The 16,237-nt window shown below is 33.0% G+C and overlaps 1 protein-coding gene across 1 annotated transcript in view; it reads right to left on the bottom strand.

Annotated features, from left to right (window-relative positions):
* The window catches only part of RASA1 (RAS p21 protein activator 1), a 108,405-nt gene that overhangs the window by 30,782 nt on the left and 61,386 nt on the right, over positions 1-16,237 (bottom strand). Inside the window, exons 5-9 of the mRNA XM_061151966.1 lie at positions 13,758-13,875; positions 10,614-10,645; positions 5,167-5,219; positions 2,889-3,039; positions 1,043-1,121 (exon numbers count right to left, since the gene is read on the bottom strand). Coding sequence (XP_061007949.1) covers positions 1,043-1,121; positions 2,889-3,039; positions 5,167-5,219; positions 10,614-10,645; positions 13,758-13,875 — 433 coding nt within the window. The remainder of the gene's footprint in view (positions 1-1,042; positions 1,122-2,888; positions 3,040-5,166; positions 5,220-10,613; positions 10,646-13,757; positions 13,876-16,237) is intronic.

Below are 16,237 nucleotides of genomic sequence, written 5' to 3'. Positions count from 1 at the left end.
TGACACGGAGATCGCAACAAAGCACTGGAAACACAACACAAAACTGCCCTCATGAACTTTCCATCTATCAGGAAAGCATAAAGAAATGAAGCAAGATTATATTAAAATGTAGCAAGATGATTCTTAAATTTATATTAAGCATCAGAATTATGTTTCTCTCTTAATCAGCAATTAATAGTCGGCTATAACCATCAGAAACTAATTTGTTAGGAGGAAATAATGAGACGCTCAAGACACTACAAATCACTGTGGAAGTTTAGTGGGGACCCAAAACCCCTCAACAATCCTTTTTTACATCCCGGGAAATACACTACCCCCATTTTCCACATAGGAAAATTCTTAATCACTTTTTGAAGTACCTTTTACTTACCCTGCTACAACCCTTTACCCACTACACTTTAGGAAGCATGGGCAAGATACAGAAGCTAATCAATCACCTAGGCATTAAGCAACTAGCATTCAGCAGGAGGTCTCGTTCAAGGCCAGCCCTTCTTATGTTCTGGATTTCAGTCACTCTTGCCTTCTCTAGGACCTTGTACATGGGGTACTGCCACTACCCCATCCCTCACCCACCACTCACTTTCCTCAAGTACACACATGCTCAAAACTCTCTCACCATAAAAGTACGGGCAAATAAAGAAGCTACAAGTTTAAACCCCTTTTTTCCCTACATCATATTCTAGCTACTATTTTTTATTTTCTTTACTTCCCAAGCTCACCTAGATAAACCTGGCTGTGATTTATCCTTGCTGTCTCCACCTTTGCCTCCAACAAACTCACTCCTTGACCCAGTGCAACTTGGCTTCTGTCCCCGCGACACCTTCTACTCTCAAAAAGCCACCAAGGACCTCCTAATTATCTAGAATTAACATAAAAACTAAGAGATTCCCTTACAAAGATTCACTTTCTGAAAGAATCTGAATAATCAGCAGTTTTAAATTTTATCCAATTTCAAATGCATGGATGTGTACATAACCGTATCACCAAAAAAAGCATTTTAAATTAAAAAGCTGATTACTGCAAAAAGAAAAACAACACTGACCTGCATGGGTACAGGTTCCTTAAGATAATACCCTTCAACAATTTGTTCTTTTCGATAGTGATCTATGATGTCCCCAATGCTGTTAAAATAAAAATTACTAACACTGACATAATTTGTCTCATAAAAATTGCAAGTCTTAAAAATACACACAAACCTTGTTAGCAAGGATTATCTGTTTGCAAGTTTTTTTCCAAAGTAAATAGCCAGAATATATTAATTGAATATATGATCATTACAGTCACATTACTTTAGAAAATCAAGAATGTTCCTAATATTGATTTACAGGTCAGAAATACTTGACTCAGAGATTTCAATTTTCCACACACATACTCCAAGCATCACTATATGTGAGAAAAGGATTAAAAGTCCACTTTTTTTTTGTTTTTTGTTTTAAATAAAAATATCTGAGAGATTGAGCAAGAAATGACAGACAAATCACATTTATTTAGCAAGTAGTGAGTTCAGGTTAAACTTAGGAATTTTTATCATCCAAATGATAAATTATCATTGATAATTTATCAAGTTATCATTTACATATTCTGCTTTTATAATAATAAGGTGGAGTCATAAGACAAATAGCAGGTGGAAGCAGAAACAAAAAAGGGAGGGAGGGAGGGAGGAAGGAAGAAAGGAGTGGAGAGGGAAGGAGGAAGGAAGGAAGAGCAGGAGCTAACTCCTATGTAGGATTACAGCTACAGCAGGAAAGGCTTATTGATGATTTTGATAAAAATGTTATAAAATATTAATATTTCAAAAATATTACCAATAAAAAACTGAAAATAAATGACATTATATAATGTATTTTAACACAAACTTTAACATGAGTTTTTCTAAGTGTAAAAATGTTTCTCTATAATCAGTCTGCCATTTTACTGTCCTACATATGTAAAACCTAGAATTTTAAACTTTCCTTTAATACACTAGGGGAAAGGATATTTTAGTGACAGCTAGGCAACATTTCTCAAAACATCTTGTTAATTTATCACTTTATTTTTTCATGTTTTTCCTACTGATCCAATAACTTTTATACACACACAGGTGTATATTTATATATAACTGGATATATATTCATCCCTTTTTTTCATAGTTCTTCCTACTGAAAGAATAGTTGAAATATATATATCTTTTATCTTTGGAGATATAAAGACAAATCTTTATATTTATCCCTGATGATAAAATATCTTTGCTATACCACAAAATTATTTCAAATTAAATATAAATAAAGTATAATGTTAAAAAGTAAAACAGAAAAAAAAAAAAAAAGTAAAACAGAAGACTTGAAAAGATTAATAAAAAAAAGTACAAATGAATATGAACTAAATACCAGAGACAGCATTTAATATGATAGGGTGAGGGGAATAAGACAAGCAAAGAATTTTAAAGGTGAAAAGTAGGAACCAACAATCACAAATAAATACCAGCTTGGGAACAACCTAATATTGTTGGATAACATTATTAGTAAGTCTTAGGTCATTCTTTAACATTTTTCCTATCCAAATGTCTCACTGATAAAAGACTAATATATTTTCTTTTCTTAGATTAGATGTTCTGTTGTCCTACAGATAATGTATGAACTTACTAACAAATTTGCTGCAAATAACCTGTGCATTAGTAATCAAAAAATTATACACATTATTTTGGTAGAAATAAATTATTACTTTATATATATGTTTGACAATGTCTAAAAAACCTTTGGACATGATGACTAAATTATATTAAATGTCATAATTTCAAATATTACAGAGTCAGAAATTTTTATATAATTTTGATTCTAATAAACTATTATTTATGATATTTCAACTCTTCACCAAAAGTAAAAGATAACTATAAATTTCTCCCAACTTACCTGTTATAATATCGGCCGCCCATCATAAACTGATTGTTTGGTGTTGGACATATTTTAAACCGCTGAATATTTTCACTGGTCCGAAAATAAAGTGAATAGTCCCCAGGAGTATTATCTGACGGCCTCACGAGAAAACTGCAGACTTGACCAACTGTAAAAATTAATCTGTTAGTTTTATTCCCTAATTATCAAATTAAAAAAGAAAAAGAGTTAAGTAGTATAATTACAAATTACATTCAAAAGCATATACAAATTTTCACCAGCTACTTGTTTTATAATAAAAAATCTTAAGGCAATCATTTTTTGTATTTTCTGGTTTATGAGTCACAACCACCCATGATGTTACTTGTCTTTATTAAATAAAAATACAGGGCAGAAGTTTGCAACAATGACTTCTGGTTAATAATATACATATCTGTCACAACTTGGAAAGAATACTGTAACCACAGGTAGGGGCTACTGGCTAAAACTGCTGCACTGTTTGCAAATCCCATAAGAAGAAAAGTCAAAAAAAAGTTAAAGTAAATTTTACTTTAGCATACTCTGTACTTAAACTTCTGATTAAACATTAAAAAGTCATAATTGTAATAAAATAGTAGGCAAAAACTTATAAAGGTAGATGAAAACTGAAATATTTGTGTACCTAATCAAAATTAATACACATGCACTATATTTCATTTAAAAGGCACGATCTGAAAAAATCATAAGCAGCAAATTATCATATATCAGATATTTCATATTAATTTTAGAGAAGTCTTTTTGACATTTGCAATTAGCAATGACTCTTACCATTAAGATGCTTTCTACCTTTTCTCTGTTTAAGTTCTAATGACATAGGAAAGATCAGAACTTGATTGCTTTTGGGAAAGCACAATGAAAACTCAAAATATCAGATGTTTTTCTGTAAGTTACTAATAGTTTCAATCATCAAGCCAAGTCACTTACTACCAAGTAGTTTTATGTTCAATACAAAGAATAGTAACTATTACAAAATTGTGCATGCAAGTGCTTATGTGTACTTTTCAGGGCAGGAAATCACCAGAATCTTAAAAGAGCGCATGACCCAAAGAAAATAAAAACTAATTTAAGAAAATTAAGTTTAGTTCTTTTTTAATTTACATGCCTAAAACAACCGTGAGTGCCTCAGGTATTTGGTACAAATTCAAAAATATAAAATATATTCAAAATTCAGTAAATTCATTAAAATAAATATCTTGGTGCCACTTTGAAAGCAGATAGGATGTGACTTGTTACTACCATATGGCATTATCATGTTATTTCTAACCTATATCCTCACAATATAATTGAATACTTAATAAAACTGCCTCAAATGTTTAAGAAGAACAAAGTATTAATTAAATTAAATGTAATGCTTCATGGCTTGAATAGTAACTCAGATAACAGTTTTAAATAATCAGTGGTTTATTCACTGTATACAGAAACTACTGAACTCTGGTCTTTTTTTTTTTTTTTAAGAACTAAGACTTATAAATTACAGATTATTACTTAACCTTGTCCAAAGTCCCTCCAAAGTATGGCTTACTGAAGACATATTTGGTAATTAAATTTCGTCTTAAGTTTTAGTTAGGATGAATGATGGAATACTTTTTCTTTTAAATAATAAACCCACAATACATTCAATTTTTGTTTTGCCTATCTCTGTAACAACAGTTTTATGAAATATTAAAACCACAATATTTTCAATAAGGCCCGAATGTATAACTCTACAAGTGTATAAAGATAAATTCAAGAACATTTGCTGCACTTAAACAAGAAAATGAAAACATAATATTGCTCTATAGGAGACTGATAATAAATTATGGTATTTATACAATGGAAAGTTTATGGTCATTAAAAAGAATGAAATTTTAAATATGCAGATATGGAATAATCTCCCAAAATATGTATTAAAATGAAAAAAGTGTGTTGCATATTCCTGTGAGAATGTGTGAGGAGGTACGTATAAAGGTGTATGTCACGGTAAGGAAGTCAGGCACACACAGACAGAAAATGTCTAGAAATACAGGGAAAAACTCATCTGGCACGACTTCTAGGGAAGACTGTAGGGGCCTGGTCCAGAAAGAAAACACACCGTGCACTGAATTTTATACTGCATGTTATGTTTTCACCTAAAAAACACCAAAAATACCAATTTCTCTGGGCGGGGCAAGAAATTACAGTATGCATAAAAATGAAATGAATGCTAAAGGCAAAACACATGATAAGTGTTTTATTCTTTTTAAATAACATTAGAAAAGTAAAGTGAATATACAAGTACCTGTCATTAGTAAATTATAAGCTTCTTGTTTGGAAATTTTCCCATGGAACCATCTTAAAAAGAGAATAAAATACGTAAATCAAAAAGTCTTTTTTGCTGTTAAATAAATCAAAACTAAATAACTAACACCATACAGTTAAGTTTAATTCAAGCTGACATAATGAAATAAATGTAATGCAACTGATCAGATGACCTCATTTCTTTGACATTACTATACTTTGTAAACATCTATAAGTTCAACAAAATACAGAAAAATTATGGGCCGTCTAGTATGAAGTACAATTTCCATATTAATTACCAATACAAAAAAACAACATTTATTTTAATTCTGATTACGACAAATTATTATCAGAGCTCGTATTCTTTTTCTTCTTCTTATTAGGAGTGGGGAGTGGTACAGGTAGAGCCCACCAAAACTGCCAAAAAAAGATTAGTCAATTTTCTCACACTTCTCTCAAAGTGAATTTCCCTGAAAGTTCTCCCTTTTCAGTCAACATGCTGGACTGCTACTTTACGGAAAGTCAGAAAATAAGATTGAGTGATGAGAAAGAGTAGATATCTGTTTGAACTAATGGCTTATCATATCAGATTGCTAGAATATTTTATATTCTGATACTTAAGACTTTAGAAAATGTTATAAAAGGCATTATAGCCAAAATCTACTGCATATAATAACTCAAGTATTTAAATAATTTACCTCAAAATAAAATGATATATCTGGGTTTAACAAATTAATTACTAGTAATTAAATTACTTAAAATCTCTCATGTACCTGAAGGATTATTATCTGTCTTGCCAATTAACACATGTATGTTAATACCAAGCTGACAATATATTCTCAGGGTCTACAATTATTTTTAATCATGACCGAAAAGAACAAGTTGGAAAGTAAAATACTATAAAATTAAGACATATAAATGCCCTAAAATCCAATGTTACAAGTTTAGAGGTTGTTCACCACTGTTTTATATTATCAACATTATTATTGGTCAGAGTATTAAAAAAAACTGGATTTTTATCTTTTCAGATGAATAAAATGTTAAACATTTAAATTCTCTTTTTAATTTTATTCTAACAATTAACTCGCTAATTCAGATTCCCTGAGGCTTCCAATGCTAAATATGAATATTGAAGAACAAGTATACAATATCTGGAGAAGTCCAGGTTGCCCTAAAGGCAGTAAAGTTCCATACTGCATTCAAGTATGGCCAAAATGACCATTTATTCCAATGCCAGAGCAAGATTTCTGTACTCTAGGGGACAGCTGATTAGATGACAGCCTATCCTACTTCTACAGCTAGAATAAAAGAGCAAAAGGGAATATAAAGGTGGCGATGGGATGGGGTGGTGCGCCACAAATGGCGTTTATACAACAAACCGGTAATACCGCTTTCTGAAAGGATTAGATCAGAGTTTCCTCACTCAGGGATTTACTACCTATACGTAAAATGAATCTGTTTCAAGTACATGGTTTGTACCAATAACAGAAAAATGGGTTTGTGACCTTAGGGAAGACCTCATTTTAGTAAGAAAAAGGAACATAAATATTGTATAACTATAAACAGAATGTAGAAAATATAATAAAGCACTGTGATAGGTACATGCTGAGGGAATTTTTGGAATAACAGAGCACCAATTCTATAGAGTGTATAAGGGAGAAGATAACAGAAGACTTGCTGGCAAGAGTGATAAATGAGTTAAGTCTCTAAGTAAGAATAGGCATATATACATGACCACTGGAAAAATCATAGCCTTGACTAGATGGACCTTTGTTGACAAAGTAATGTCTCTGCTTTTTAATATGCTGTCTAGGTTGGTCATAACCTTCCTTCCAAGGAGCAAGCGTCTTTTAATTACATGGCTGCAACCACCATATGCAGTGATTTCAGAGCCCAGAAAAATAAAGTCTGACACTGTTTCCACTGTCTCCCCATCTACTTCCCATGAGGTGATGGGACCAGATGCCATGATCCTAGTTTTCTGAATGTTGAGCTTAAAAGCCAACTTTTTCACTCTCCTCTTGCACTTTCATCAAGAGGCTCTTTACTTCTTCTTCACTTTCTGCCATAAGGGTGGTGTCATCTGCATATCTGAGGTTACTGATATTTCTCCCAGCAATCTTGGTTTCAGCTTGTGCTTCCTCCAGCCCAGAATTTCTCATGATGTACTCTGCATATAAGTTAAATAAGCAGGGTGACAATATACAGCCTTGACATACTCCTTTTCCTATTTGGAACCAGTCTGTTGTTCCATGTCCAGTTCTAACTGTTGCTTCCTGACCTGCATACAGATTTCTCAAGAGACAGGTCAGGTGGTCTGGTATTCCCATCTCTTTCAGAATTTTCCACAGTTTATTGTGATCCACACAGTCAAAGGCTTTGGCATGGTCAATAAAGCAGAAATAGACATTTTTCTGGAATTGTCTTGCTTTTTTGATGATCCAGAGGATGTTGGCAATTTGATCTCTGGTTCCTCTGCCTTTTCTAAAACCAGCTTGAACATCTGGAAGTTCACAGTTCACATTCTGGCTTGGAGAGTTTTAAGCATCACTTTACTTAGCGTGTGAGATGCGTGCAATTCTGCAGTAGTTTGAGCATTCTTTGGCATTGCCTTTCTTTGGGATTGGAATGAAAAATATTAAAAAGCAGAGACATTACTTTGTCAGCAAAGGTCTGTCTAGTCAAGGCTATGGTTTTTCCAGTGGTCGTGTATGGATTTGAGAGTTGGACTATAAAGAAAGCTGAGTGCCAAAGAATTGATGCTTTTGAACTTTGGTGTTGGAGAAGACTCTCGAGAGTCCCTTGGACTCCAACCAGTCCATCCTAAAGGAGATCAGTCCTGGGTGTTCATTGGAAGGACTGATGTTGAAGCTGAAACTTCAATACTTTGGCCACCTGATGCGAAGAGCTGACTCACTGGAAAAGACCTTGATTCTGGGAAAGATTGAGGGCAGGAGGAGAAGGGGACAACAGAGGATGAGATTGGTTGGATCGCATCACTGACTCAATGGACATGGGCGTGGGTGGACTCCGGGAGTTGGTGATGGACAGGGAGGCCTGGCATGCTGACGTTCATGGGGTCACAAAGAGTCAGACAAGACTGAGCAACTGAACTGAACTGAAGAATAGGCATTAACCAATACAACAGAGGGGAATCTGGCCTAGGAAGTAGCTTGAGCAAAGGAGAAAAAACAATGATACACATTTGAAGATCTACAAGCTGGAGGGGAGGATATAAAACTAAAAATGACAAGAGATAGATCTTGTAAGGAAACAAGGGCTGTATCAGGAGAACTTTTCAGACTCTGCTAAGGTAGAAAATCAGATAAGAATTTTCAGTGAAAAAGTAATACAGTCAGATACATGTTTTAAGTGTTTTAGCTGTTGGAAGAAAGGATTTGAGGAAACTAAGGTGTCAAGCAAAACCAACTGGGAGGTGATCATTACATCAAAGGGATACAGCTAGTTATACCATCTGTTTAGTCTCAAAGAGCACTCCAGGATGTTAATGCGGATGTTCTACTGCCAGTCAACACCTTAAGAGGTTACAGGGAGCTGACAAATACATAAAATAAACCAACAATGCAAATTTATCTTATGCTAAATACCAAATGAGTAGAAAATTATGAAGTTCAGAAAATGAAAAAATCACAGTGATATTAAATTATAAAAAAAAAAGATTTCCCAATGCAAGTGGGAGTCACAATTTACACTTAGAAAACTGGACATGGCCTGAGATATGTACTGGTATTTGATCTCTTTTTTTCCCCTTTTTAAAAAGAATCCATGGTATGATTTTAAGAGAGACAAAAATCTACCTTTCTTGCTTCTCTTGGAAATCAGGAGGCTTTCGTTAACACTAGGTTCCTAAACTTTGACACATTAGTGAGTGCACGCACCTCACTGCAGGCAAACATTTGCTAGTTTTGACTTCCTCTATGTGTGTGCTCAGTCGTTTCAGTCGGGTCCGACTCTTTGCAACCCCATGGACTATAGCCCACTGGGCTCCTCTGTCCATGGGATTTTCCAGGCAAGAATACTGGAGTGGGTTACCATTTCCTCCTCCAGGGGATGTTCCCAACCCAAGGATTAAACCCACGTCTCCTGCATTGCAGGCAGAATCTTTACCCACTGAGCCACCTGGGAAGCCACTGACTTCCTAGCCTTCCCTAATACAAAGAATGAATGTTAATTTCCATTTATCATATTTGCAGTATATAAAAAATTAGAGTAGGGAAATACTGTAATAGAAATTACAGTATGGAAATAGTTCCATGTACCTTAATTGCTATCAAAGAGGGAAAATAAGAAAGATTAAGATTATAGTAATTTGAGAAAAATGGGAATACATACACCTGACTCAGTTCATCTGCTTTCATTATCTGTATGCATCCTCTAACAATAATTAGAATTTGTAACTCCTCACACAGGTAGTGAGAAGACCTCAAACTAGTACAATAAACAAAGTACAGTCTCACTGATGGAGCCTACCTTAGCAGCTACATAGAACAATAAGGAAAATGAACTCAGAAAATATCTCATGCTTCACTTAAAGAAGAGTGGACGCTAAATTAGATAACTGAAAGCACATTATTTGGCTTAATGTTTTCATGTTCTAATGGTTAGAACAGAATAAACAAACACTTGAGAAACAAAACTTCAATGCTACCTATAACTGCCGACAGAAGGTAAGAAAAAGTATTCCACTGAAAACACATTAGAAGATTAACAGTCAGTTAAAATAATATGAGTAAAACAGAATTGGGATTAAGAGGTAAGGTCTTTAAAGAAAACATATATACAAATAAATATTAAATGGGATGAGAAGGACACTGAAAAAGATCTTCAAGGACACTAATAAATGAGAGCACAGCTGGAACCCCATGTGGAATGATGCCCTGTAAGAGCAATTAATAAGGGAAGAATGTAGCAAGCAGTAAGTGTAGTAATGCGTGGCCTTTGAATCAGCCCTTATAAGATACTTAAAATCTGCCTTAGAAAAATTATAAAAACAAAGTCCTTGCAGAATCTTATTAATATGGTAAAGAACTGTAATTCAGGGAAAAGTTCTCTGACTTTAAAAAAACAAAACAAAAACTGAACTATAAAGTACATAAAAGATATGGCAACAAAAAGAAATACTAAGAAGTAATCAACAAGAAAACAAAGTGTGAGGAATTATGATATTCATAATGTTATTAAGGTACTGTTTACTGTTAATCAAAAAGTCGTTAGTCTGGTGATCTAAGAACTGTATGTAGGTATAAGCCATCTTCATTATCACTAGGTCCTTAAGAAAATAAAAATCAATTCTTGAGTCAAATAAAAATAAATTTTTAAAACAGCTCAAAAAATATCACTTTTCTTCTAAAACATTTTTAGATCAAAGTTTTCCAATTAGTAATTGTACAGTGTATTTTTTCCTTTTAATAATTAACACAAACTTACATTTTGCCTTCATGTGGATCTTCTTCCCGGCCCTAAAGGGGAAGACATTAAGACAGTATTTTATGTAACTATTAATATATTTTTGATAAAATTAATAAAATTGTATCTTCAAATATATCTACACCCTGACCTTCATATTTATTTATGTATATATAGGAAAAGGTGTTTCTGTTTATGAAAAGTCTTTTCAAAACTCTTCCCCTTAGTCCTTCTCTCTCTCTGTGATTATTCTAGTCCAGGCACTTTTCCTTCCTTTTCTGAAACTATTAACAGTAGCCCGACTCGTGTAACTACCTCTGTGCCCCACACCACTCCAATATGGATTCATCAGTTTCAACTTCAACTCTGCCCTGCATTAAGAAACATCAAACAAAACTAACAAATTTTAAAAACAAGACCTTTAATACTTCTCTACTGCCTATAATTCCTCACTTTACAACCAGAATCCTTTATCATATGACTCAAGGCTACGTTTTCTATCTCATTTCTCTTTTGGTATCTCTATACCATAACCATGGTATACAGAGGCACATAAACTGCCTCTTTGCTAATCTACATTCTCCCACCACTGTAGCCTGTTCTTTGTTACTTAGAATGCCCTTTCCACTCACTACTTCCCTAGGTATTAGTTAAAACCTAAACTGTGTACGCAGGATCTCTCAAACACAGTGCCTACTCTATAACACTGCGTCCCTAAAACATATATGAACTTTTACTCTGAATAGAAAAGACATCTTTCTTTTATAATCTCTTGAACTTTACCTTACTCTATTAGATATTGCTATAATAACTGGGTGATGTTAATTTCATTATCATGGCTATATGCATCTTAAGACCTTAGTCATTCTTTGTTAACACCAACTACCACCAAACCACTAGCACAAAGCTGGGCATGTAATTCTCACTGAGTATCTGTTGAATTGCAGTCCTAATACCCAGCCAGTATACTGTGGCATCAAGTTTCCATTGAATAATAAAGGTAAGAATAGAAAAATGGACTAAGTATATGTAGATTTATTAATACTTCTCTCAATTTGGTCCTCACTCAAATATCTAACCAAAGTAAATTCAAACACTTGCTAAATGCCTTCTATACTACAAAACACTAAAAAAAAAAAAAAAAAAAGACGTAAAAACAAAATACAATATTTTCTTACCCAGAGTTAATTACATGAGATTTTTACAGAATAAATTTATTTTACAATGTAATGGGATACAAAGTTAACAAGGTGCTATGGAAACACAGGAGGAAACAATTTAGCCTCAGAAAGCATAAAATCTCTCTAAAAGAAAAGGCAACATCTGAGCTGAACTGAGAGACAATCAGATTTCACACATCAGTCCAGCAGGGTAGGAGTGTCAAGATGGAAAACAACCGGCATAGAGACAGCCGTTCATTCAGCAAACACTGATTGACTGCCTCTACCTTCAAGGCATTATTCTGGGCAATGGCGACATATCACTGAATCAGAGACAAAAATCCTCAGAGAGCTTATATTCTAGAATTAAGACATAACAGAACAAATGTGTTTGGAGAATGGTGATTAAAATTAGAATGTCAAAGTGGAAAATCTCTCAAATCTAACTACCAAACCACCTGTCTGAAATCTAGATAATCACCAAATGGCTCTTTAACCTTCAAGGATTAACTATGTTCCAATAAAGGCCATTACGAAAAATCATTCTAAATATTGGAGAAAAACTGTAATTTTAATTTGGGATTATTCCACTACTAATTCAAAGTAGGACCATATTCATTTTTTTTGACCATATTCATTTTTAACAGCCACATCACATCGTTAACTCATATTGGACTGTTAACTTGTTCTTTTTTTCTTTCCTTTTATGTTAGGTCATGTCTCCTCATCTCAAACAGGATTTTTTTTTTTCTGTATTCATTGGGTAATTTTCACTTATCCTTATTAAAATTTGTCTTGTTAAATCTGACCCAGAGTCCCAAGAGCTTGAAAGAAAAGTTTAACTATACTTCAATTCCTTTAAATAATCAGCATAATGAGGGTAGGTGTGTTACAACAGGAAGAAAATTCAACATACTATGAAGCAACTTTTTAGTAAAACTAACCTAGATAGTAAGATTCTTCAGTTTGAACATGCCTTGCCCATAGAGAATAAATACCTCTTCTGCTGTAGAAGATAGAATTCTAACCTAGGCCTTAGTTCTAATCCCAACTCTTCTACCTAAGTAACGATGTGACTATGAGTATGGAACGTATCATACCATTTCCTCAACTCTTCCCACTTTTCCTCAGTATGTTTTACTTCTACATATCAAGATCTGGCTGCCAGGATAGGCAGACAAGAGAATTAATAGCAAAGAAAAATATTCTCCACTGCCGTCCTCCTGGAACAATAATCAGGGCACAGGTTTCAGCATATTACCAGGTTCAAGGCATAATTTAAAAGCAGTCACTCTGAAGGTTGTGAAAAGAATAACAGAAAATCATTCCATCCTGCTGGACAAATCCAAATGAGTGAATTCCTAAACTATAATACAACGTTTAATTTGTTTCGGTGATACTCAATACTGTATTTGAAGTGGAAACGCTGCTTGAATGCTGATCTGTATCTAAAAATGCATACATAGAATTATTTATATTGTGTCTAAGACTGCTGATAATGTACTTTGTGATGACACTGAAAACAAGTCAAATATTCAAAATATAAAACCATGAGATAATGTATGTGTAATGTAACTAAATTTCCCCAAGGTTACTAGAAAATTATACATATATTTGGGAGATAAAGAATCTGAAAGCAAACGTGTGCAACCATTTGAGATTCCACGGTTAGTCTGACATAACATCATTTATGAGGAAGACCAAGAAGACTTTTAAGAAGGGATACAAACAAGCACAAACGTTAATACATTTTTAATTCTTAGAAACTCATGAAAACTTTCTGAAAATTGGCAGCTACAGAATGATGTGGTTAACTTGGATGTGCTCTTTACAAATAAACAGCATTTACCAACAGCAAATGCATTTTAATGAAAAATTACTTGCACTTATGAATTAAGGTTTTTCATAAAAGTATATCTATAGCTGATTTCCCTGATTATGGGCAAGTTTCAAATTTAAGAAGTATTTAAAGTTTTAAGAAGGAGAAGAAAAAAATAAAACTTACCACCTCTTCTACTAAGTCTTCAACAATAAGACCTTGTTCATCTGTTCTTAGATTTGTAACCCACATCCATCCATCTTCTAATTCGTTATGAACAATGAACATATCTCCTTTTAAGAAACTGAAAATAGTAATTATGAAGTTATCAAAATTAAGTGAAATCTTGAAACATGGAAATTTATATGATCATATACCACATCACAGAGATAATACTATAAAAATGCAAGGGGTTAAAGTCAAATACCCTAGATTTTTGTTCTGTTTCTGTCATTATTTATACGTAAAACTCTCAAGATACTTATAAATCTGAATCTTAATTTCATCATGTGTAAAATGGGCTTAATAATGTAACTGTACTACCTATATCACTGGATTACTATTAGACTCAAACTGGAATTTATGTGGACAGTAATTATACATATATTACAGCGTTGGGGGTGTAACTACAAGAAAACTGAACTTTAAAATTTAAGTTTCAATGTTATTACTCTTTCAAAGTAATTTAAACTAAAATTATAAACATTAACTCATTCCACATACACAAGTTATTTATAAAAAGTTTATTTTAAATAAGCATAATTAGCCTTACCACACAGATGCTTATGAAACTAAACATTTCTCTCATTAAAAAAAAAAAAGAAATAGGGTTTATTTAATTCACTCAGCTATCCACGGTACAACAAGTACAGCACTCTTTCTCCAAAAGTGGAACCAAGGGGTATGAAAATGCATGCATGTTTTTTCTGTCATCAATATCCAAGTGAAGGGATATATATACACACACACAGACAATATAGTTTATTTTCATTGCTGTCTAGATGTTTTCAATCTTTACCCAATCACAGAACTAAAAAATTGTTAATGTATTTCATCAATATAAAACCCATTAAGAATTCCTTGAACTTTTCCTTTTAGGCTTGAACAAATGCTTTTGAGTGATTAAGATTTTAAGATTGATTGGATGCTACCACTAACCCTGTATCTGTATCATTATCTGTCATATATATGTATTTATTTAATTAATTTTTCTTTCAATCTTAATATTCAAACCAAATATTCAAACTTAATAAACAAACCAAAGTTGTAGTAAGTAAATCTCTTCTAGTGTCTTTGAAAACTTTGTTTTTCTCTAGACTATCTGAAGCTTCATTGTTACTTGGAGTAGTTCAAAAATAAAAACTGTTCATCATGCTTGAAATACACTCTTTTTGAATAGCACAGAATACTGCCTTCTACCTTGATTCTAAAGGTCTTAACAGTGACCAATATTTTACTACCTGAAAGGTGGCAGCCATAACCACTTAGCCAAATAAATTGTTCTTTTCTAGAACCAAATAGATACATTAAGAAAATAATCATGAGTAAGTAAAAAGGGAGTGCCTATGGATAACAAGTCAAAGAAATGAGAAATGTCATGTTTCATTTTTGGTCAAATGCAGTCATAAGAGTTTTTTAAGTTGTTTACTTCTTTTATTGCTGTTATACTACCAACTTTTTATGATGCAAAGAAAAGAAAAAGAAAATAAAAAACTTACTAGCAGCTAGTAATACAACATAACATAATCCTAAGATTCATTATGTATTATTTTGCATTTTTCTTCAAAACAGGTTAAAGTGCTTTATTAAATTTTATTAATCTTCAGATATTTTTCCTTAAAAAAAAGAAAAAACCACTTCTCAGTTATTTGTGTGTGTTAGTTGCTCAGTCATGTCCGACTCTTTGCAACCCTATGGAGCCCACCAGGCTCCTCTGTTCATGGGATTTTTCAGGCAAGAATATTGGAGTGGGTTGCCATTTCCTTCTCCATGGGATCTTGCCAATGAAAGAATCAAACCCAGAACTCCGCACTGCAGGCAAACTCTTTACTGTCTGAGCCACACCAAGGAAGCCCTCTCAGGTATAAACAAATTTAAAATGACTCACAACTTCATACATATTAATGTCATTCTAATTTGTGTTTAAATTTTCACCTTCCTAGATCAAAGTATTCAACTTTTGGAAGATCTCTCAGGACCCATTTACACTTTTAAAAATTGATTCCCTAACAGGTTTTCTCATTCATTCATTTACATCAATTATCTATCTATTGGTGTTTACCATATCAGAGTTCAAAATGTAAATATTTAAAAATATTTATTAACTCCTTTAAAATATTAACATACCCCATTATCATGATAATACAAAGAGTAATTATAATTTTTACAAGTTCAGTAAGATTATTATTGTCTTGCATTCTTGCACATGTCTGGCTTAACTGAAAACTACTGGATTCTCCTGTTTCTGTATTCAGTCTTTGCTATATAGTTTTTTTGCTTATAGTATATGAGGAAAATGTGGCTTTACACAAATATGTAGCTGTGACAGGGATGAGTATATTAATAGCCTTTCAGATAACTATAGATATTCTACGACATTAAACCTAAAACTTGACAGTAGTACTTTCTTGGAGGTTGGTTATAATGTGGAATCTTAAATTACGCAT

This window comes from Dama dama, chromosome 9 (assembly GCF_033118175.1).
Source record: "Dama dama isolate Ldn47 chromosome 9, ASM3311817v1, whole genome shotgun sequence".
NCBI lineage: Eukaryota > Metazoa > Chordata > Mammalia > Artiodactyla > Cervidae > Dama > Dama dama.
The sequence above is the reverse complement of the archived record's forward strand: the minus strand, read 5'-3'. Positions and strand labels throughout refer to the sequence as shown.